The 22,723-nt window shown below is 36.0% G+C and overlaps 2 protein-coding genes across 5 annotated transcripts in view; one reads left to right on the top strand and one right to left on the bottom strand.

The window, feature by feature from the left end:
- Positions 1 to 7,080, bottom strand: part of LOC129801661 (histone-lysine N-methyltransferase eggless) — a 19,556-nt gene extending 12,476 nt beyond the window's left edge. The window contains exon 1 of the mRNA XM_055846921.1: positions 4,427 to 7,080. Within this exon, the coding sequence (XP_055702896.1) occupies positions 4,427 to 6,853 (2,427 nt within the window). The 5' untranslated portion in view covers positions 6,854 to 7,080. The remainder of the gene's footprint in view (positions 1 to 4,426) is intronic.
- LOC129801662 (uncharacterized protein CG5098) lies at positions 7,068 to 22,723 on the top strand. Of its 4 annotated transcripts, none has more exons than XM_055846926.1 (5): positions 7,068 to 7,615; positions 7,692 to 7,820; positions 7,893 to 8,880; positions 14,573 to 15,252; positions 21,828 to 22,723. In XM_055846926.1, exons 1-5 carry the CDS (start codon positions 7,523 to 7,525, stop codon positions 22,218 to 22,220), a joined length of 2,283 nt encoding a protein of 760 aa, XP_055702901.1. In that variant the 5' UTR covers positions 7,068 to 7,522; the 3' UTR covers positions 22,221 to 22,723. The 4 variants fall into 4 exon arrangements, with proteins under 4 accessions (XP_055702901.1, XP_055702899.1, XP_055702897.1 ...); XM_055846924.1 differs by having other exon boundaries at positions 7,074 to 7,615; positions 14,570 to 15,252; XM_055846922.1 differs by having other exon boundaries at positions 7,074 to 7,615; positions 7,875 to 8,880; positions 14,570 to 15,252.

Genomic DNA, 22,723 nt, shown 5'->3' with positions numbered 1-22,723 from the left:
AAGGATTTTTCATGACAGGGACGATGAACGCGGATATCTACATTAAAGAGTGCCTCCAAAAACGACTTTTGCCACTGTATCAAAGCCACGAAATCCCTCCTCTACTTTGGCCTGATTTGGCATCATTACGCGAAAGCCACCCTGGAATGTTTTGCCAACAACAATGTCAAATATGTAGATAAGAAGGTCAACCCGCCCTGCACTCCAGAAGTCCGCCCCATTGAGAAATACTGGGGAATTTTGAAAGGAGACTTGAAGAAGAAGGCTAATCCAGCCAAAGATTTGCAGGACTTCGCACGAAAGTGGAAGAAAGTCGTCAGAGATCGTGGGGACGACCCAGTGGCGTATCTAGACACTTATGCGGGGGGTGCGGTTGTACCGCGAAGGTGCCCTTACCACGGTAAAAATTGTTCGAAAGCACAAGTTTTACCAAAAGGACATATTTAACCTATATTATTTGTTCCCGTCTTCAACTTTATTAATTATTTTTAATAAAAGTTAAACGCAAAAGTGGAAGCTCCTCCTTTTCAACGAATGCAATACTAAATGTTGATGAACAGTAAACAATCAAATTTTTGAAGAATGGTATTTTGATAAGATTGTTCTGAAAACATGCGTAGCGATTAGACTTCTTAAAACAGATGGTGCACAACCGGTACAGCCGAGCACAGCTTAAGAATAAAATAGTTAAAATTGAGCATAAGTCCTGCATAGCTCAAACAAAATGGAATCTAAATTTTTAACTGTTTTTTCATCTTAATTCTTTTATGTTTAACAGCTGTGCGCGTTTTCAGCACAATACAAACCGTTTCATGCTTAAGCTATGCAAATTTTAAGCACAATATCTGAGAAGTACGATTTTTATGCACAATCAGAACCATCTTATGTTTGAGCTGTGCATATTTTCAGTACAATTTTAATTTAGTATTTAAAGTTTTTTTTATTTCAACGCTAAATCTTGAAAAAATATAAGGACACAATGCATTTTAGGAGCAAGAGGGCGTCAAGAATGTCCTGCAAGATATTAGGCGCCCCCAGAAAGCACGTGAAGGAATTTAAAGTGTTCCTTTTTACTTCAACATGAAATCTTGGAAAAATTATAAGGACAAAATGCACTTTGAGAGCTTTAAGGGCGCCAAAAAAGCTTTTAGAACAATTGGAATTAAAAAAAGCTTTTTCATTACTTCAACGCGAAAATTTGATAGATAAGGACAAAATGCATATTAAAAATTAGAGGAGTGCCTTAGAAAATCTCGTGAGGAAATTAAAAGTTTTTTTTAATTATTTCAACGCGAAATTTTGGTAGATTATAAGGCCAAAATGCAATTTAAGATTCAGAGGGCTCCCCAGAAAGTTTTGTTTTTTTATTAAGAAGTAAAAGTTCTTTTTTATTTCAACGCGAAATTTTGAAATAAATTTTAAGAACTGGAGGGGCGCTCCAGAAAGTCTTTTGAGAAATTAAAAGTGTTAACGCAAAATTTTGGTAGATTATAAGGACAAAAGGCATTGTAGGGACTAGAGCTGCTCTCCAGAAACTCAAGAGTCTATTTTATTAAAATATTTTTTACTTCAACGTGGAAAAAATAAAAGGTAAGGGTTCAGTTGTCTAAAAAACGAAAAGGAACATCGGCGCCCCTGGAGGATCGCACCCTGGGCGGGCCGCCCCTCCCGCACCCCTTTAGGTACGCTACTGGGACGACCTTGTCCAGAGCCTTATGAGGGGAATAAAGAAGATGGTGCGAAGATTTCGCCGAGAAACCACTTGAATAAAAAACCATAAAGTTGATTTGAATCACAATGAAATACCCTTTCAAGAAATATAAATAGTATTAGGTGAGATTCTTAACAATCTCACCTACTATAATCCTAACAAAATTTCATGTCGTCCGATCGACCACTTGGCCAAAATCCGTTTCGCCACTTCCTGATCACGAATATATATGTGGCTAAGTTACGTTCCCGGCCGGACGGCCGGCCGGCCGGCCGCTCTTTGGAGCTTAATAGCTCCTAAACTAAAAAAGATATCGACTTGCGGTTTTCGGCAAAGGTTATATATCGGGTGAAAATTGCAACTTGGTGCATTGACCCCCCACCCCCCACCCCTCCTTCCGCCATTTTGAAGACCCCCCTTTTTTTGTTTTCTCAATAGCTCCGCCCCTATGGCATCGAGCGGGCTCAAATTTTAGTATGTTATAGCTGGGCCTTAGAGCTTTCCATCAATACCAAACTTAAGGTCCCCCGACCCCCCTGACCCGAGCTATAAGGGTCAAAAAAAAATTTCTTAAAATGGCCATAACTCCTGTTCTAATTGTCAGAATTTAAAAAGTGAGGGCTTTTTGGAAAACTCTCGTGAAATGCCACTTCCCCTTCTAACATCGCAAGTTCATAAAACCACCGCTAGGGGCGCTATTATTAAAAAGAAAATTTTTAAATCTTATAAGTTAAATAACTCAAAAATTCCATTGTGCATCGGGCTGAAATTTTAGTATGTTGTAGCCGTTGATTATACCTATCAAACAAAAAAAACCTTAAGTCGATCTAAAACCCCTAACCCGAGCTATAAGGGGTCAAAGTTCGAACATTGACCGGCCTCTATCTCCGGTTCTAATTAACATAGCGAGCTAAATTTTACCTTTTTGGTTTCGTCCCAATGAGCACTTTCAGATGAAAGTTCAAAAAGTCACCACAGGTGGCGCTGTGATAGCGTCAAAATTCATCGAAATTCAAAGTCACTTTTCTCAAAAACGGCATTGTGCAAGTTAATGAAATTTTAGTATGTTGTAGTCCAGTCTAGGACGTTTCCAAAATGGTGCGTATGTGCGCTGTGGTTTCAATAGAACCGGAGATATGAGGGATCAAAGTTCACGAAATTCAAAAAATCATATCTCCGGTTCTATGTGACCGATTTTGATGAATGAGGGCTTAAACGAAAGATCTCACCAAATGCTACAACTTTCTAGAATATTTGAACTTCGTGGGACCAACACCAGGGGCGCCACAGTCGAAAAACCAATTTCAATATCACATAACCTCAATTATCTCGACTGTCGCTGAACCGATTTTGATGATTACTTCAACATAATTGTAGAGCACATTTGTCTCTACATTTCGTCCATACATCATTTTCCACTCAGACTACGCTATCACTCCGATTTTGCCGTTTAAGTGTGAAAAAATTGATTTTTCCAATAATAACGCTTTGAAATCACTCAGATGCCAATTTGACTGCCTCTACTCCACCAAGACACTTAAAATAGGGGTTTAAATGGAAAGTCCCGCAAAATACAACAATTCTTTGATATAGTTGAAGTTCAACAAATGACTACTTGGGGCACTCTGGATGAAAAAACGAGTTAAGAAACAAAAAACCTCGCTTATCTTGGCTTCTGAGTAATCGATGAGTTCAAGTTCTACGGCAAAATTATAGAGAACATTCTGGTCTACATTTCACCCATATAACACTTTTCTGTCACTCCATCCAAATCTTTGATATTTTGGTTTAAATACAAAATTTGTATAATTTCACGAATTTGATTCAAGATAACTGAATGGCGTCTCCCAACTTCAGCTCTAAATCGAATTTGCATGCACTCCGAGTTAGCTCACGTTAAGAATCTCACCTACATAAGCCGGTTAGGATTATCTGTCCCTAGGATTATCTGTCCCCTGTAGTACTGTATGTACTAGTTTTTTAATGAGAGTCATTTGTCTTCTTGAGAATATAAATTCGGGACACGCTTTAGATTAATGAAAAAAAGTCATAATTACTTGCATTTTATTAGATACAATAATATAGGGGCACACATGGAGGCAGCCAAAATCCCGAAATGGTCCAAATTCCGAAAGCGAATAAGAAGATGCAAGATAGGTAGAGAAGAGAATAGATAGATTTTTCATGATTTTTTTTTCTAAGTCAAAAGTTCCCGAATGTTCAAAATCCTGAAAGGGATGAAATTATAGACTGTAGAGGCCTTTAAAGTCAAAACATAAAAAAGTGTCAAACATGCCGGCTCTCCCCTATAATGTCAAAATTAAAGACTCTAAATTCTAAGTTGAAAACTTCATACTACAAGCTCATCAAATTTCTATAGGTTTATTTAAATCTAAAAGGTCATCGTTAACAGTTTTGAAAACAAAAAAATTGAAAAAGTATCATTTTTAATTCTTCTTAGTTTATTATTTGTGAAACTTTGCATTTTATCGTTTTTAATTTTAAGAAAAGGTTAAAAAAAAAATACATTGACACTTTAAAATTTATCTTCATTAGAGAATCCGAATTAAATTACCCCATAAACAGTTACTTGTGGAACATTTCATATTCTTCGTGGTGCATTCTATTATTTTTATAAAATTTAATTTCAAAGTTATTTTTCTTCTAGACCAATGCAAAATTTAAAAAATAAATAAATAAATAAAAGTAACTCACCCGTGAATTGAGGTTTTTGAACATTCCATCGGCAATCTTCTGAATCTTTTGAAACTCAGCATTCAGCGTTGAATGAGAGTTTTCCAGTTTATTGAACCTCTTCTCCAGATCCTGCTTTGTCCACTCAAACTGTTGATTGATCTTCACTTTTTCCATCGTTGAAATAATTACTTCGTCCAGATTCTTCTCAATCAGCTGTCTTTCTGCCTCACTGAGGGGCCTCCTCATAGTCTGCACCAATTCATCCTCAGGCGATGAGTCTTCGCTGCTGTCCGAAATCTCTACCACTTCCGTGTGCTGCGGAAAATGATGGAAGATAGGCTTATGGTTTGTGAGGACATTGCAGTACTCCATCATCTTCTCCATGGCCACTTGGTGGCAAGGCTGACAGACATACTGAGTCTTCTTGCGCTTCTTGGTGCTGTAGAAGCTCACAATGAATCCTTGAGCCGGAGCAAACTCCTCACCATTTTGGCTTTTGCATGCCAAATTGATGCAATCATAGTGTTTGCTCTTTTCCTGTTTCTCTTCTATGGAATCCTGGGTCTTGAATTTATCGACTGGCCACTCAGCATTTGCCGTTTCGTCCACTTCCATGTCCATGGGTGTTGAATCATCCTCAATGGTATCGGTCTTTTCGCTGGGAACATCATTTGACTCCAGATCCATGCTCACTGAGCTATTTTCCTCAGTGACACTTGCAGATTTGCTGAGTTTTGTTTCTGAAGGGGGTTCCTTAGGACTTTTTATCTTCTTTTCTGCCACTTTGGGCACTTCCTCTGTTTCCTGTGCAGGTTCATCCTCAGGAATCTCAATCACATCATCATCTTCTTCCTCAACTTTGCCCTCTTCCTGAGCTTGAACTGGAGTCTTTTCGGATTTCGTGGAAGTCTCAGGGGCTTTTTCTTCTGCAGGAGGCTCCTTTGACTTTTCACCTTCTGTAGGCTCATCCTCTTCAATAAGCACAACATCGTCATCATCGTTCTTTGGAGATTTATCTGCAGTGGGTGTCTTTACTTCTTCGAGTTTTTCGTTATTTTCTTCTGAGGCATTTTCTTTCACAGCTTCCTGCGATTCTTCATTCATTTCTTTCACCGCTTCCTGCGATTCTTCATTTATTTCCTTCACCGCTTCCTGCGATTGTTCATTTATTTCTTTCACAGCCTCCTGCGATTCATCGATAAATTCCTTGGCAGCCTCCTGCGATTCTTCAATGATTTCTGTGTTACTTTGATTTTCTGTAGAAAAATCTTTGTCGTCTGCGATTATGCTTTTTTGTGATTCTTGTGATTCCTCCACAACACTTTGGACTGGATTTTTTTCCTCTGAATCTTTCAATTCATCTTCTGGAATTTTCTCCTCAATCCCTTCCTCATTGTTTAATTCATCTTCTTGGTCCAGAGCGGATTCAGTGCTTTCTTGTACGTTCGGAAAATCTGTAGATTCTTCAGGGATTTCTAAAGTGGTCTGGACAATTTTCTCTTCTTCCTCAATTAATTCTTTTAGTTCTTCCGCGAATTCTTCATCCCCGACTTCATCCATTTCCATTTCAGTGTCTTTAATTGGTTCCTGGTCAATTTCTAAGTCCATTATTTGATAATCTTTCTCCTTCTGTGTCTCTTTATCATCTTCTTCTTTTTCTGACAGATTTTCCTCTTGATGAACCTCTTCTTTATCTGATGGAGATCCTGTTCCTAAATCAGGATCTCTTGAGCTATTCTGCTGGTCAACAGAATCTTTGTCCTTTGGACAAATGTCTTGAAGTACTACCTCCCCATCCTCTCGTGAGAACTCTACTTCAATATGATCTTGCTTTTCCTTAAGGTTTTCTTTTATTACAGAATTTTCTGCGTCTAACATTTCATCATCCTTTGCATTGATGATGTTTGTTGGGCTTTCTTGTCCTTCCGAAGCCAAAGTTTTCTTCGCGGGATCTTCTTTATCAATATCTTTCTCTTCTGATAAATCTTCTTCCAAGACATCAAAATCCTCTGGTAGATCAATCTTTGAAGGAGAACTTAGGTCTGAAACTACTTTTTCTTCCATCTGAATATCTTCATTCCCTTTGGAGGTGCCCTCGCCGTGGTCCTCCTCAATTTTTAGATCTTCTTTCTCTTCTAAATCATCACTCTTTTCCTCAGGCGTTTGGCTTTCCAAGTCCATAATCTCCTCATTCAACAGTTCTTCCAAGAGCTCCTGAGATTTCTGTGAGGAAGAGTCTTGAGCGTCTTTTTCCAGACTGACGCTATCTTTGTCTTCAAATGCGGCGTCAATTAAGTTCCAGTCTAGATCCTCATCAAAATCAGTTTTCTCGGTCGTACTTTGTTTCTCTGTTTCAACAGGAGCCCCATCAATCACGGCTACACTCCCTGAAGTCTCCTCCGGGGGCCCCTTATCCGTTATTTCAGGTAGAAGAGATTCACTCATGGTGCCGGGAGTCTCGTAAGGTTTTATGCCGAAAAAAACCACAATTAAACTAATAAAAAATTGTCTCTACACTTTGGGAGTTGCTTAAACTGTTCTTGAACATTGTGGAACTACAAATGAGATGAATTTTTCTCAGATTTTGGATTAAAAATTGAATTTCTTTTTCCACTGAAGTGAAGCTTCAGCCTCAAGGAAAAGTGAGGTTATGAAAACTGACAGCATATGGAGAGCAGCCAATCATAATCGAAGACGCCGCGGCATTTTTTTTTATTTCACAGAACTGTAAAATTTTGCGGAAATTTTGAGAAAATTTTGAAGAAATCAAGTGAAATAGTTAGCTTGGAATAAAATAAACGAAGATTTAGAGAGTCTCTGTTGGCTTACAACTAGAAATTTGATAAAATGTACAAAATTTTGAATACAATGGAAAAAATGCTGGCAGGTGTCGCGATAGTGCTGTGACAGCCGGCCATCTTGACTCCCGAGAATTTGCAGAATTTCTCACAAATTTTTGATCAAAACTCACCCATTTTCTCATTTCCAAGTACGCCGGCAGTCCCAAAAACTACCCTTGTGTCTTGTGTAACAGTCTTTGAGTGCATTTAGCTGTGTGTGATAGCGTCGCGGTGGGTGGAAAAGGCTTTTGTTGGGTGGGAAAACCATGGGAGCATGAATGAAGGAAACCGCGGGTCTGCAATGTCGTCTGGTCATTCTCATGGACGCTTGGGACAACCGCCAACCACCTCATGGAATCATCTTCAGGTGAGCTGCTAGTGCTGCACAAAATTGAGCCACTGGGAGACTCACGATGGGATTTTTGGGGGGTGATTTCTTGTAGGTCCCATCGTACATTCCACGGCAACCCCAGCTGGCCCATCTCTCAAATGAGCGCCCCATGACCTGGCACACACCAACTCCTCCGCCCTCAGACACCCTCTACAACTTCATGGCAGCTAACCACAAGAATGTGAGTTGAAATGACTTTTTCTTATGGGAGAATTTTGTGGATGAATTATTTAAGGGAGGGGTTCTTTTGCAGCCCTTGGATTTGAATCCTTTAATACCGACCTTCGCTCCACCAAGTTCAGCCCCCTTCAGCGGCACCATGGACTTAACAGTATCCTCTTCTGTGAGGAACAGCAGTTCTCCGAGGAATCTGCAGTCACCTCAGCAGAAAAATAGCTGCACAAATGCTTCACCCAATACTCCCAGTGTGATTCAGAGTGTCCCAAAGGAGAAGAACAATGGTGAAATGGGTCCAGCAGGAACGCTATTTGTGCGCGATGCTAAGCAAATTAACAATGACGTTGCCAAGGTGTCTAATATCTCGGAACCTGTGGAACTGGTCAAAGAAGCCCTCTACAATACAATTAAGAATCATGCTCCCAAGTGTAACAGTCCCATTCAGCCTCCAGCTCCTCCTACACGTCAAAGTCCAGCTCCCAGTGTTAGTCCACCGGCTGTCAATCAGCCCAATGATCTCAGTTCTGCGTCCACGGGGCACGAAATGGGGCTCACGGTGCCCCAGGAGGAAAATGCTCAGATATCACCGTCCACCGAGGATTCGGTGGATTCCACTGGAGGTCGAAAGAGGCGCAAACGGAAGCCCAACAAGACCAGTCGAATGGAAAACCAGGATGTAGAGGATGTGGAAGAGGAAATGGGTGTGCCATGTGTGGAGCTTCCGAGGATTGCTGTGCCACCAACGGTTCCCGTGAATGCCATCCCGGAGACGCCAGAGACCCCAGAAAAAAGGGTGGATTCCAGTCCAAGAAGAAGAAGCCGGAGAAAAGGGGCAGACGATGCGGAACCTGTTGAGACAATTGACATGATTGCCAACACGGAGGAGGATACGTCAGTCATCACAGTAGCCACTAGGGAGACAGGAAAGTCTCCGGAGAAAGAAAAGCAGCAGGAGAAGAAGACCCAGGAAAATGGGGAGAAGAGTCAAGCAGCGACAAATGCGCATTTCGACGAAGTGGAAAATAAGCTTGAGCAGATGTTTGCAGGAATCGATGATCGACCAGGTGAGTGTTTAATTCATGCAAAACTGTGTAGGGGAGGGTGGGGCAGTTTCACCCCTAAATTGCAAAATGGATTTTGGAACCATTTTGCAAAAAGATGATAAACAGAAGTAAAACTTTGTATATTCTTTCAATTACAGTTGGGTTTAGGGTTAATAAAAATAATAACAATAATCCTTCAATTTCATTAGTCTACTGTGGAGAAATTCATTTCACTTGAAAGGCAGAATGTGTGAAAGTCCCCCATTGCGGGGCAATTTAAGATTAATATGAGGCAATTTTTGAGAAAGATAAAACGTATTTATAGGAAACTTGCCATACCAAAATTGATTAAAATTACTATTTTAAACTCTTCTAAGACTCTAAAACCTAAAAATATAATCGAACAAGAACTTTATAACAGAATTTGAACACTAATTGATCATACAGAGAAAATAAAATATCGCCAAATATTTCCAAGCCAATTTCTCATTAATTGAGCAATTTTCTTTAAATTTTTCTACGAAAAAAATGTCTTTTGTAGTGCTAAGCTAATTCTGTACATTGTTGGTTCATCATATCGCTTTAGAACATGTCCTTTTTAGTATAACAGTTTTATAATAGTATTTTAAAGTCTTGATTTTTTTGATACTAAAAAAAAAATTACAATATCTTCCTGAAAATATTCTAAAAATATATTAAAACAATTAAATTTATCATTTTTAAGCACTTAAAAAACACTCAAAGATTATTTTTTTTTTAATTTTTTATGAACTTTTAGGAAATACTACTTTCCATAATTTCGAACTTTATGGACAAAAACAGATACAAAACGTTTTCAATGATCATTTTAAATTTAATTTTGATTAAAAAAGCAAATTGTTAGACACTGGAAACTTCTCCGTGTGCTTGCATGAAACTGCCCCTCACGCACTTTCGGAACTCAAATTGAAATTGTCAGAACCGTCTTAGAATTCATTCAACGCTAAATACCTTATAATTATCATAAAACCACTGGTAATTCAATACAATTATGTTACTTCGATAGATAAGTGCAATAATTCAGAAATTGTTGAAAATAAGACATTACAAAAAGTTTCATTTTGAAAGAGTTTTATAAAATCAATTACAGAATTCAAATTACAGAATACATGGGTCTCAGTTGTCTCTTCAATGACATAAAGGTTTTATCCCATTCCTTTCAAAGGGATAAGAAGAATATGCAAAAATTGAAACTGCCCCGTCGTTAAACCGCCCCACCTTCCCCTAAACTTTTTTAACACTTTCAGTGACCTAGAAGACGACGACAAAATCAAAAAGATTTTGCAAAATACTCGCAATCAAAATTATGATTCATAACCATTTTGCAATGATTCTGATTTATCCAGAATTCTAAGGCCTTTCAAATGAAACTATTTTTGTGTAAATCGGTTGAGGAATAATGCATTTTCTCCCTTTTCTATTTTTTAAATTAAAAAAAAAAACAAAATTAACTGGAATAATTTGACGAAAGACTATGCCTTTTAAAAATATAAAAAATAAAATAAAACAAATCAGAATTTCGTTTCCTTATACTAAATAAATTTAGAAGAAATATCTTTTTATGCTCAAAGGATTTTTCTTTTAATTTTAAAAGTTGAATTGGAACTTTTTTATATTCAAAATAAATTAGAATTATTACAAAATTTTGAAAAATAAATTTAAAAAATTATATTGAAATATATTTTCTATTCCTAGAATACATTTTAAAAATTGTTCACAAAAGTAAAATTGAAATGCTCATCCCGCAGTAAACGTATTTTTTTAGTTTAAAAATGTTTAATAAATTTAATTAAATATTTAAAAATATTAGCCTTGAATAAAATTCACTTCTGTGTTAAAATATTGTACCACTTTAAAACAATCTCATTTTAAAATGTTAAAAGTTGAAAACGTTGTCTTTTAACCCTTTAAGGACAAGTGGGACACCGGTGTCCCAAAAACAAAAACAACTTATTTGACTACACAGTAAAAAAATGTGTAAAATTTTACTACTATAATAGTGCAAAATCGATCATTTTTGTTGTTTAATTTAAAAATGATTAAAAAATGCACAAAATTTTGATAATTTATTGTCACGTGATTGAAAATTACCAGTTGAAAAATTTTCACCAACGTTGTTATATTTGAAAATGTGTAAAATTTTAACACTATAATAGTGTGAAATCGGATAAATTAATTATTTAATTGCGATCTGTGTAAAATTTCTCACTATTATAGTCATAAAAAAATTTCAACAATGTTTTGTAATTTAAAACTATTGAAAAATTCTAAAAATTACCGCTATTATAGTATGATTACAGTTTTTCACATTATTATAGTGTGAAAAAATACACAACTTTATGGTATATTTTGTCACATGATCAAAATTTAACACTATTATAGTTTGATCATAATTTTTAACACTATTATAGTATGAAGCCTTGTATATTTCAATCAAATTTGTTGAATTTTTAAACAAAAGTTGTTGAAGTTTGAGACAAAAGTTGTTGAATTTTTAAACAAAAGTTGTGTAAAAATTGGTGAATTTCCAATTAAGACTTATACTTTAGTCGAGATTCTTTTCATTGGGCAAAAGTCATATAGAACATCAAATATTTATATGCATAATAAGGATATCGTGAAAATCCGAGCATCAGATGTAATCATTTCGCATCAGGGGGGATCTCGAGTACAGGAAAAACCAATAAAAATGTCTAAAAAGGCAAAAAAATCAAAATCTTCGAAATGAAAAGAAAATTCAACAATAAACAAAATTCAACAATTTTTGAATTTACACATAAAAATTCAACAATACCAAATTCAACATCTTGAAATTCAGCAACTTTAAATTAAATAATTTTAAATTAAACACTTTTTCCAAATTTAACACTATAATAGTGATGTGAAAGATTGCACACTATAATAGTGTTAATTTTTTTTTACTGTGTATCGAAAGATATTTTGTCCTTAAAATAGTCCGAAAAATTAGTTTTTATTTTTGGAACACCGGGGTCCCATTCGTCCTTAAAGGGTTAAATTAAAGACGACCTAATTCGGGCCCCTTACAACCGGAGATTCCTTAAGATAAAGGCATTAGAATATCGCTTTTGAAAGCAAAACAAAAAACATTTTAATTCCTATCTCAGTGGTGATCTCTGAGGGGATCTCAGTGGCGCAATAGACAAGACCGTTGGCTCTTGGGCGGATCGATCCCCGTCTTAACTCACAGTGTTGTGAGTTCGAGTTCCTCTTAGTGCGAGCAACCAAAAAAACCGGAAAATACATTTTCACTGTGATAAAACGTAATAAAACCAGTCAGTGATAAGCTTATGGTAGCTGAAATTCTTTACAGGCGACGAGGCGACCTCGAAATGCGTGCAATTCGGGGTGCTTGCAACTCTGAATGCGTGAAAATTCGATTGTGAATTGAATTTTGGGGGCAATTCGGTGGCGGGAGAACCGTTTGCTCGATGCGATTCTTTACCCCCAAAATTCAATTTACAATAGAATTTTTACGTATTTCAAGTTGCACACTCCGAGAGTTGCACGCATTCCGAGGTCACCTGTAAAGAATCTCAGCTACCATAAGCTTATCTGGGCTTATCACTGGTCATTTTAAATAGTCTGAGTGGGGGAAGGCCAACAAAAGAAAGTCAAGTTCATTAAAATCAGTTAATAAACATTAGAGATAGAGTTCGGTTCATATGGATATAGTAAGGGTCGGGGTATCGTGGGTTGGAGTAGAGACGGATGGGACCCATCGTTAGAAATATCTTGATCTCAGATATAAACTAAAATTTTGTAATAATTGCTTCAGAAACACCAAAAATGCAGTCCGGTCATGACATTTTTGGTTATAGCTCGGGTCAGGGAACATCGAGGGAGGAGTGCGACCCACTGTTGGAAAGGTCTCGACCTCAACTACAACATACTGAAATTTAAAGAAAAAAGCATCATCTAGTTTTCAAAATAGTCGAAATCGATTAATCGAAAATCGATTTTTCTATTAATCGGACTTTCTATAAAATCATATGAAATTGGGGTGTCACAAGGGTTATAGTACTCCTCGAGAGCTTTCCAGAACACCTAAATTTTAGAAATTCATATAAATAGAACCGGAGATATGGCCACTTGAAAATTCAATTTTTGACCCCTTCTACTAGCTCAGGTCAGGAGGGTCGAAGTACCTTAAGCTTGTTACTGATCGAAAGCTCTTAGGCCCATCTATAACATACTAAAATTTGAGATCGATCGATGCCATAGGGGCTGAGTTATTGAAAAAAAAATTGGGGGCATTCCAAAATGGTGGAAGGGAGTGGGGAGTGGGATGTGGATCTGACATCACCTACTTCTAGCCACCCATCGACATTTAACCTTTTGCCGAAAACCGCTTGTCGATATCTCTTTCCGTTCTCTCCAGAAGTGGTTGTACTACGGACGGACGGACGATTTTTTCGATTTTTGACGCATATGATATTCGTGATCTATGAGTGTCAAAACGTGTAAATCAAAAATTTGGGCCCAATCTGACGAGGTCGCATGTCACCTGTGACCACAAAAGCTGAGATTGTAAAGAATCACAGCTAAAAAGCGAGGAAAAAATATTAGTTACAGTAGACACTCTCAAATTCGGGCATATGGGACCGAAATGTCAGCCGAATTAGACAGAAATTCGGGCGATAAACTTTTTGAAGTGTAACGATTTTTTATTAATGTGCATATAGATATTGAGTTTACACACTCATATATTTATAACGTAAATTGCATGAAAATCCCTCAATAATGTAAAATCACATCAAAACTAAGAAAAACCATGCCAAATTTGAGCATATTTGATTCATTTCATAATCATAATCAAACTTGAAAAATTACAACAAACTTTTTTCAAATGTAACCGCTGCCCGAATTAAAAAGTAGCCCGATTTTAAAAGAGCCGAATTAGCGAGAATCTACTGTACTTCACCACAGCTAAATAAGACTGAAGTAAACACGAAGTTCTGTGATATATTTCGTAAGCACTCGCTCACACTGAAGTTTCAACAAAGCAATTTTAACTCAAGTCATATTCAAAATTTAACGAATTTAGCGTTAAAATCATTCAAAAAGAACAAATCGTCGGTTGCCTCAGCAACTATGCTAACTGCATCTGCTTTGTGTCTGCATTCATTGCAAACGCCGCGCAGCGATGCGTTGCTTACAACGAATGCTGACACAAAGCAAATGCAGTTAGCACAGTTGCTGAGGCAACCGACGAAATATTTAGATAAAATTCATTATTCATCAAATATTGAAATAAAAATCCATAATTTTAATTTATTTATTTTTAGTGTTCAATTTTACCCTCAAAGTGTCCAAATTTAGAAACTGTCCAAAATTATGAGCTCTTACCCTAAATGCAAAACCCCATATCCCAGGTTCTATTTGACCGATTTTGATGAGTGAGGGCGCAAATGTAATCGCTCACAAAGTGTTTCAACTTCTTAAGAACATTTGATCTTCGTAGGATCAACGGTAGGGGCGCCACAGTCGAACAAAACTTTGAACTCATTCAAAGACAAAAATTCACTCATTCTTTGATATTGTAGTACGGTACTGTACAGTTACTCGTGGGGCACTTTTGATTAAAAAGAAAAATTGGAAAAGTAAAAAAGAACTTTGTTAAAATCTTTTTATTATACTTTCTGCTTTCCAGCAGTCTCTCTTAATGTTACACCCGAAGAGGTGGTTCCGTCGACAAGTAAATCGGGCCCTAAGCCGGTCCGTAAGCGTGCTCTATCCAAGGATGAAGACGTGACGAAGCCCAAGAGACGACGTCGCGGACGCAAACCAATGGCAGCCAAAGCGGCTGACAAGGGGGCAGTGAAGCGAAAAAAGGGTCGGCCACGATTGAAGCCGCTGAGAGAGGAGGGTGGATTACAGTCATCTGCCACGGACACCACCTGTAGTACGCCCCGTTTCCGTGGTCCCTACGTTCAGGTGAGAGGCAACGGGGTGGCGTGCGTGATCAATACGCCGCAAACGGAGGAAGATGGTGAGAAGGGTAAGGGGCGTCTCCATAGTCATGCTAGCAACGAGAGGCGCAAGATTCGGGGATTGCATGTTAGTACACTGAGCACAAAGTACGATGCAGACACCACAGATGCCACTTGGATGTGCGTCTTTTGCAAATTTGGACCGCACAAAATGGGCCTCGGGGATCTCTTTGGGCCATATACAGTATCCACGACTTGTGAAGACTTCCAGCTGAGTCAGGTGGAACCATCGATGGATGACTTCAAGAGTAAACGCACGAAAAGCACAATGATTCAACGTAATCCGAATTCTCTGCCTGTTGTGGCTGCACAGACAGCTAATGCTGATTCTGGAGCCTCCACGGTAAGTCTAGAATATTTTTTAAGGAAAGTCTTTTATGGTATTAATGCTTCTTTAAAAGGTACAAAAAATCTACTTAATTGTTCCAAACCTTTTTGTTTGAATTGTGTGAAAAGTTGATCCCTTCCCAAGGGGTTACACAAATTTGGAATACCGACACATTTTTTCGTTCGAATCTATAGAATCCACGGAATCACTCGTAAGATTCTAATAGAATCTGAAATGATATTCCTTCAAGAATCACTGGAATCAATGAAATTACATATTCATTCTTAATCAATATTCCGCGATAGATAATGATAAGCCATAGTACATTACAGATTTGTATGCATTTTTTTTAATTTTCCAAAGAAGATTAATAAAATGGACATTTTTTCACATTTTCAACTAAAAAAAAACAATTGTAGAATAGGGTAAGTGTGCCTAATTCCGGCCAGTTTGCAATTTCGGCCACCTTTTTTGTTTCTCGAATTTCCATGAACTTTTAGATTTTACGTACTCTAAAGATTATACAACGCAAAAGAATAACAAAAAATGTAGCTACGACAAACGAGATGACGTGAAAAAGATATTCGAAGAATTCCCGAAGGGAAAGGAACTATGAGAATGAAGGTGGCCGAAATAGGGCACCAAAGCTATGTCTATATTTTTATTTATTTTAAAATGTATTAAGAATGATTTTAGAGTAAATAAAGACGGTCAACTCTTTACAAGGTTCCAAGCAACACTCTTTCAGAAGAAAGAATAAAAAAAATCAATTTGTATTTAAAATATTACATTTCAAACTTGAGACTTTGACGCTTGCATGCAACTATGCCGAAATTTGGCACACTTACACTATGTCTCATACGAAAAGATATACGATTTCTCCAGTGGCGGATACAAGGTAAAAGACCCAGACAGCAAATGCGATTAAGAGGGACCCCCGGTATACCAAGAACAAAATAGTGAATTGTGAGACGCTACATTATTTGTCCTATGCTCACTATTTTGTATATATTTAGGTGCCCGTTATTTAGGACTGATAAGAGGCTCTATTTGGAGTCAAGGATGCGGTCAGGATTTCAACAAGACGGGAGAAAAATTAGTCAAGTGTCCTGAAAAAATTTGTAAAAAAAAGCTTAATTATTAGACTTTGAGCTTAATTAAAAATCAATAAAAGGAAAAGGGAATCCATTTACAATCTGTTTTTCGAGAAATTGTGCCGGTTTAAGAGATTTCGGAGGATTTAAACAAAAGGTACAAAAGCTTTTTCATGTATCTGAGTAACCTTCCGTTCCAGGAAATTGCATTTTAAGTTTGAGGATCCCAAATCGATGTTCTTAGAGACCAAAAAAGCTTTTAAACTTTATATGCTTCTAAATCAAAATCAATCTTATTTTAATCCGATTTTGATGATTATAAGTGGTTCAGATAGCACGTAATCAGATTTAATTGATTTCTAAAAATAAATATTAGCTTTTATGTTTTAAGGAAAAAGGATTAAAAAAACCTTTCGTTTTTTTTTTTAAATTTCTTAAGAAGATTTAGGCAAGCTTTCTGTTAAAAGTTCACAATAAATTAATTTTCAAGTCGTTTTTTTATGATATATCAACTTATTTTCAAAGACGAAAACACTCTACAAAAAAAAACGAGTGGAAATTCTGATAAAAAAATATTTTTTACATGTTTAAAATCAATAATTTAATAAGGGCTTTTTCTTGAAGAAAATGGCGGGAAATTTTGATCAAGAATTAACCGATAATGTTTTTAGAGTTTCAATAACTTTCTTGAAAAAATTCAATTCTAACCCTAATTATTTTGAGGCCTGATGTGAAAAGCTTTCTAGCTAGATATTTCGTAAACCTGTTCCATCGCGACATTGTAGCTCTTCCTATTATCAAAAATTATCTTAATCGTATTTAGCAACATCTGAAATTCGATAAAGTCGAAGATATCGGAGATAAACAGAATCACAGAATGGAATAAGTTGAGAATCACAGAATACCGAATTGAATTTATTAAGAGAATCACACATTTGGAGTCATTAGAATCACATTGGAATACCATGGAATAAACGGAATATGGACACAAATTTTCGATTTTGAGTAACCCTTTTTCCCTTCCTTATTCTACAAAAAGTTCTTTTATTCAATTATTAAAATTTTCCTTAAGAGGTAGGGTAAGTGTGCCAAATTTCGGCATAGTTGCATGCAAGCGTCAAAGTCTCAAGTTTGAAATGTAATATTTTAATACAAATTGATTTTTTTTATTCTTTCTTCTGAAAGAGTGTTGCTTGAAACCTTGTAAAGAGCTTACCGTCTTTATTTACTCTAAAATCATTCTTAATACATTTTAAAATGAATAAAAATATAGACATAGTTTTGGTGCCCTATTTCGGCCACCTTCATTCTCATAGTTCCTTGCCCTTCAGGAATTCTTCGAATGTTTTTTTCACGTCATCTCGTTTGTCGAAGCTACATTTTTTGTTATTCTTTTGCATTGTATAATCTCTAGAGTACATAAAATCTAAAAGTTCATGGAAATTCGAGGAACAAAAAAGGCGGCCGAAATTGCAAGCTGCCTGGAATTTGGCACACTTACCCTATACATAGAACGAAATTCTAAAGAGATTTTCGCAGACTAATAATAATTTATTGTTTGGTGTGCTGATTACAAAAATTATTTTCCCATTATAATTACTGAAAATTTATTTATTTTTTTTTGTTTTTGATGTTATGTTTTATATTTTTAATCATAATCTCTAGTTCTTATAAGCAGAATTAGGAAAAATTGTAGGGGCATTGAAAACGTAAAAAGTTCTTGTTAAATGCTACAACTTTCTGAACACCTCGACTTCATCCGATTTTGTCGAAAGTCTGATTAATTGAAAAATCGAGTTTCGAAAATTCGATGTCGAATATTACGAAAACTAGACGAAGTTTTTTTCTTTATATTTTAGTATGTTGCAGCTTTGGTCGAGACCTTTCTAATGATGGGTGGCACTCCTCCCTCGATGTTCGCTAACCTGAGTTACTGTGTTATCACACTTGCACATTAAAATATTTATATGATTCACATTAATTGTTGCTGGTGAGAGTCCAAATGTGTAATTTGTGTGTTTGAATCATTTTATATTCAAAATTTGATCTATTTGTTGATAAAAAGGTAGACTTGGCCCGCAAAATTTGATATAAATTGATTTATAGCATTAATGCGATTTTCTTTTTAATTCTTTAACGTGAAAAATATTTATGCTTTAGGTAAATTTAAACTTAATTTTGCAGGCCAAGTCCACTTCTTTATCAATTAAATAGAAAAATCCTAAATATTAAGTGACTCAAAGACACACATAACATATTTGGACGCACACAAGCCACAATTAATGTGAATCACATTAAAATTTTAATGTGCAAGTGTGATAACGCCGTTATAATTTTTATAATCAAAAACAGTGATAAGCCTAGATAAGCTTATGGTAATTGAGATCCTTTACGGTTTACAGGTAACCTCGAAATGCATGCAACTCGGAGTGCTTGCAACTCAAAATACCTGAAAATTCGATTACGTATAGAATTTTGGGGGTAAAGAATCGCGTCGAGCCAATTTTATCCATTTCGGCCTACAGGAACACTAACTCAATGCTATTCTTTATGGCTCTGGAACACCTTCTAGACCAGGAAAATTAAAATTAACATTTTTTTCTTCCTTAAAAGATTTGCATGTGTCTATCCTGCTCTTATGCACTTTTCTTCTTCTTTTAAACGTCATACTAAATTAAATTTAGATCAATTCAATTTCGAAACCGAAAGAGTGGGATAGACTTTGCCAATCATTTGAGAAATAAAGGGACTTTAATTTCAATTTCATGAAATTATACCGAACTAAAGGGTGTGCCAAAGGCATTACACCCAAAATTCAACTCATAATCGAATTTTTACGCCTTCCGAGTTGCAAGCATTCCGAGTTTTGCACGCATTTCAAAGTCACCTCAACTACAAAAAGAAAGAATACTACAACTACTAAAGAATCTCAACTACCAAAAGCTTATCTGGGCTTATCACTGAAGTGAAAATTTTGTTGAGGAGTCTGAACTAGGGATCTGCTCACGGAATAATCTTGCGCGGGGGCGAGGGCGGGCTTGCGCGATTTTTCGACTTTTTCTACTTTTGCGCGCAAGATTCACTGTTTGCGCGCAATTTCTTTTCTTGCGCGCAAGCTCTATTTTTGCATTTTTATTACAAACATTTTATTTGAGACTGAAGAAGGTAATACCAACCAATAAAAAGGCTTCAGTTCCCGGTTTCCAGAAAAAGCATTTAGTTTCTCTGTGGATTCGTCCTTCTTTACACTTTTATGTTTGTTCCGAAAAAAGTCGCACGTTTGGGGAAAAATTAGGTATTAAGGAATGGTTTCACGAAATATTTTTTGTTACTGGTATATACCTGATGTATAAATCGTCCTTCACATTAACATTTTTAAAATTGTGAAAATTTGCATTCATTGATGTTGTGAGAAAAGTTTCTTAAATTTTTCAGCTATTTTTGTCCCTATCGTCCGTAGAGGTACGAAAAATACTGAACTTAGACAAAGTTGTGTATAAAATTCGCTCAGCTTAAACAGAAAACGGTTAAATTGTGCATAAAACTCACAATGCTTAATCATAAAAGATTAATTAATCATTTTGCTGAAGCATGAAACCGTTAGTTAAACAGTCTCTGCTTGAACAGTGTATTTTAGCAAAATCTTTACCATTTTATGCTTAAGCTGTGCGAGTATTATTCACTATATTAATTATTTTATACTAAGATTGTGTAGGTTTTGCACACAATTTAGATTTTTTTTAAGCAGAAACTATAGAATTTTAGTGCACAATTTTAACCGTTTCATATTAAAGGAGACGAAGATACAGACTTTACACGCTTTGTTCTGAGGTAGTGCGGGATTTGTGCACAATTTCGACAGTACTACGTTTTCTGGTTGTTTCTGGAAAATTTTTCAAATCAATCTAAAAATTTCTAAAATAAGGTATTCTATTAATAAAATCATCCCAGAGGGTATCTAGAATTGATCATACGGAGTTTCTAAAATTAGTCCTAATGCTACTCCAACAACTTTTAAATTTAGTGAAATTCAATCGATTAAAATTTTACCTCTTACACTTTCACACTGGTATTGTCTACATATAATTGTCTTTTTTGTCAAGTGCTATTGATTTATTTCTTTTTGAAAGAGTAGGAATTAATATTTCGATTAAAAACAGAACTCTAACATTTTTCTTACGGACAGATAAAATCAAGTAGGGGAGACCTGGGATGTTTGGGACATTTTTTTTTCGTGTTTTCTCTTTGAAATATTATTCCAAGGGGGCCAGTAAACTGTTTTAGAATTTTTATTACCCGTAGAATACCCATAAGTATTTACTTTAATGAAAGGATTCGATGGAAGAGGGGAATGTTGAATGTGTAATTTTGTCCCTAACATCCTCGATCTTGGGCACAGAGGAACAAGAATAAGGATATTCGGGGCGCGGTTTTCTTCTGGCATAAAATTTGTAATTTCTTGGAAGAGGGAATTTTGCAAAAGCACATCGTTGTCGCTCTTACTTTGACAGCCAAACGATCTACGCTTCACCCTTGGCTGCACCTAAAATTTCACAGAAAATGAAAAGACCAAACATCCCCACGTGTATTTTTGTTATTTAAAGTATTAAAAATAGAGCATAATCTTTATAACTTTTTTTCAAAATATTTTCCAAAAATACTTTGTAAGCTAATGAGATAATAAAATTTTGTTCATTTATAGTTAGTATAAAACACAAAGAGGAAAACTGCAACATCAGAACCTACTATTTTGATCAATTTTTAAAGAATTGTTTATAGAATCAATGCAATAAAACTGGGAATATCCATTATTCTTATTAAGATAGATCTTAATGCTACCCATGATTGCGTAGTGCATTAGTTCCATTTATTTTAATAATTAAAGAAAAATCCACCGTGTCTTAAACTACCCTGTTCCTAACATCTCCGGTCTCCCATATTTATTTATAAAAACTGTCGACATAAATTTCTATCTTCAAATTTTCTAAAATCAAATCCATTTTTCTAAAATTAATGAACTTTTCTTCTAAATTCAATCCTATTTATTATAGATAGATATTGGGTTTTAGTAGCAGGATTATTTTAAAAAATAAATGAAATATATGATAAATCTCTTCTTATCTGCTATAGAATTGATTTCATCATCATCATCATTTTCAACCACTTATCGCTATCGGGGCGCGAGTTGGACTGATTTTAAAAATAATTTATTAAATTAATAATAATATTAATTAATTATTATTATTATTCATCTCAATATGAAAAAAATGTAAAAGATAAATGCTGCGAGCATGAAAATTTTTGCTGCTGCCCGCTTTCTGCGCGCATAAAATATACTTTGCGCGCTGCGTCGTAAAATCAGCTTGCGCGCAGCGCGCATAAATGTGCGCACTCCGTGCGCAGATCTTTAGTCTGAACTCTTTTTTTTCAAATCTTGCAGAATTTCATAAATTTTTCCATTTAAAATAAGTTGCCATTTGTTTTTTTTTTTTGCAGTCTGGTGTTAAGAAGAAGAAAAAATCACTCCCGGATGGTGCAACGGAAGCCTTTCCGGACATTTTTGTCGGAATGGGACGTCTCAGTGATGATGCATTGGAAGTGTGGCTCCATGAGGATTGCATCGTATGGGCTCCAGGAGTTCATATTATTGGCTCGAGATTGGTGGGCCTCGAAGCGGCTGTTTGGGGCGGATCGAGGCACCATTGTATTCTCTGTGGCAAGAATGGGGCGACGATAGGGTGCTTAGAGCGTGGTTGCAACGAAATGATCCATGTCCCGTGTGCTAGGCAGAGTAACTGGCAACTTTCGGATGAGGATTTCAAGAGTTACTGCAACAAGCATGCCTCTGAGAGCTCTTCGGAGAGTGTCAAAGTGAATGGGCAGGCCTAGATGTGTGTGTGTGTGTGTTGCTAAATGTGAATAAGTGACGAGACATGGTAAAGAAAAAAAAGTTATTAAATTATTCTTGTGGGAGGAAACTGAGAAAATATTCCGTAATTTTACTCTAAAAAAAAATTGATTAAAAAAATCTCTAGAGAAACTTTTATGGTGTAAAGTTTTAAGGACATTTTTCGTATGCGAATCACTCACTTTTCTTTCGCGGAACTGAATGATCACACATCAAACTCCTTTTTTTTCTAAACAAAAAAGAGGATGGATGTGCGTGGTTAGAGAGAAGGAAATTGATAGGAAACCATAATTCTGTGTAAGAATTAATTTGTATTTGTACACTGAATAATTGGTAGTTTAAGAAAGGATAAAAAGAATTGCTATGCAACCGGAATGAATGCCCCTTCCGGTTACTCTTGACAATTTTAAAACTCCTGTACATAGTACTATAGTAAAGTATAGTTGTCTATAAAGTAATTAATTAAAATTTGAATTAAAGAGAA

Source organism: Phlebotomus papatasi, chromosome 2 (genome assembly GCF_024763615.1).
Source record: "Phlebotomus papatasi isolate M1 chromosome 2, Ppap_2.1, whole genome shotgun sequence".
In the NCBI taxonomy this organism is placed as follows: Eukaryota; Metazoa; Arthropoda; class Insecta; order Diptera; family Psychodidae; genus Phlebotomus; species Phlebotomus papatasi.
The sequence above is the reverse complement of the archived record's forward strand: the minus strand, read 5'-3'. Positions and strand labels throughout refer to the sequence as shown.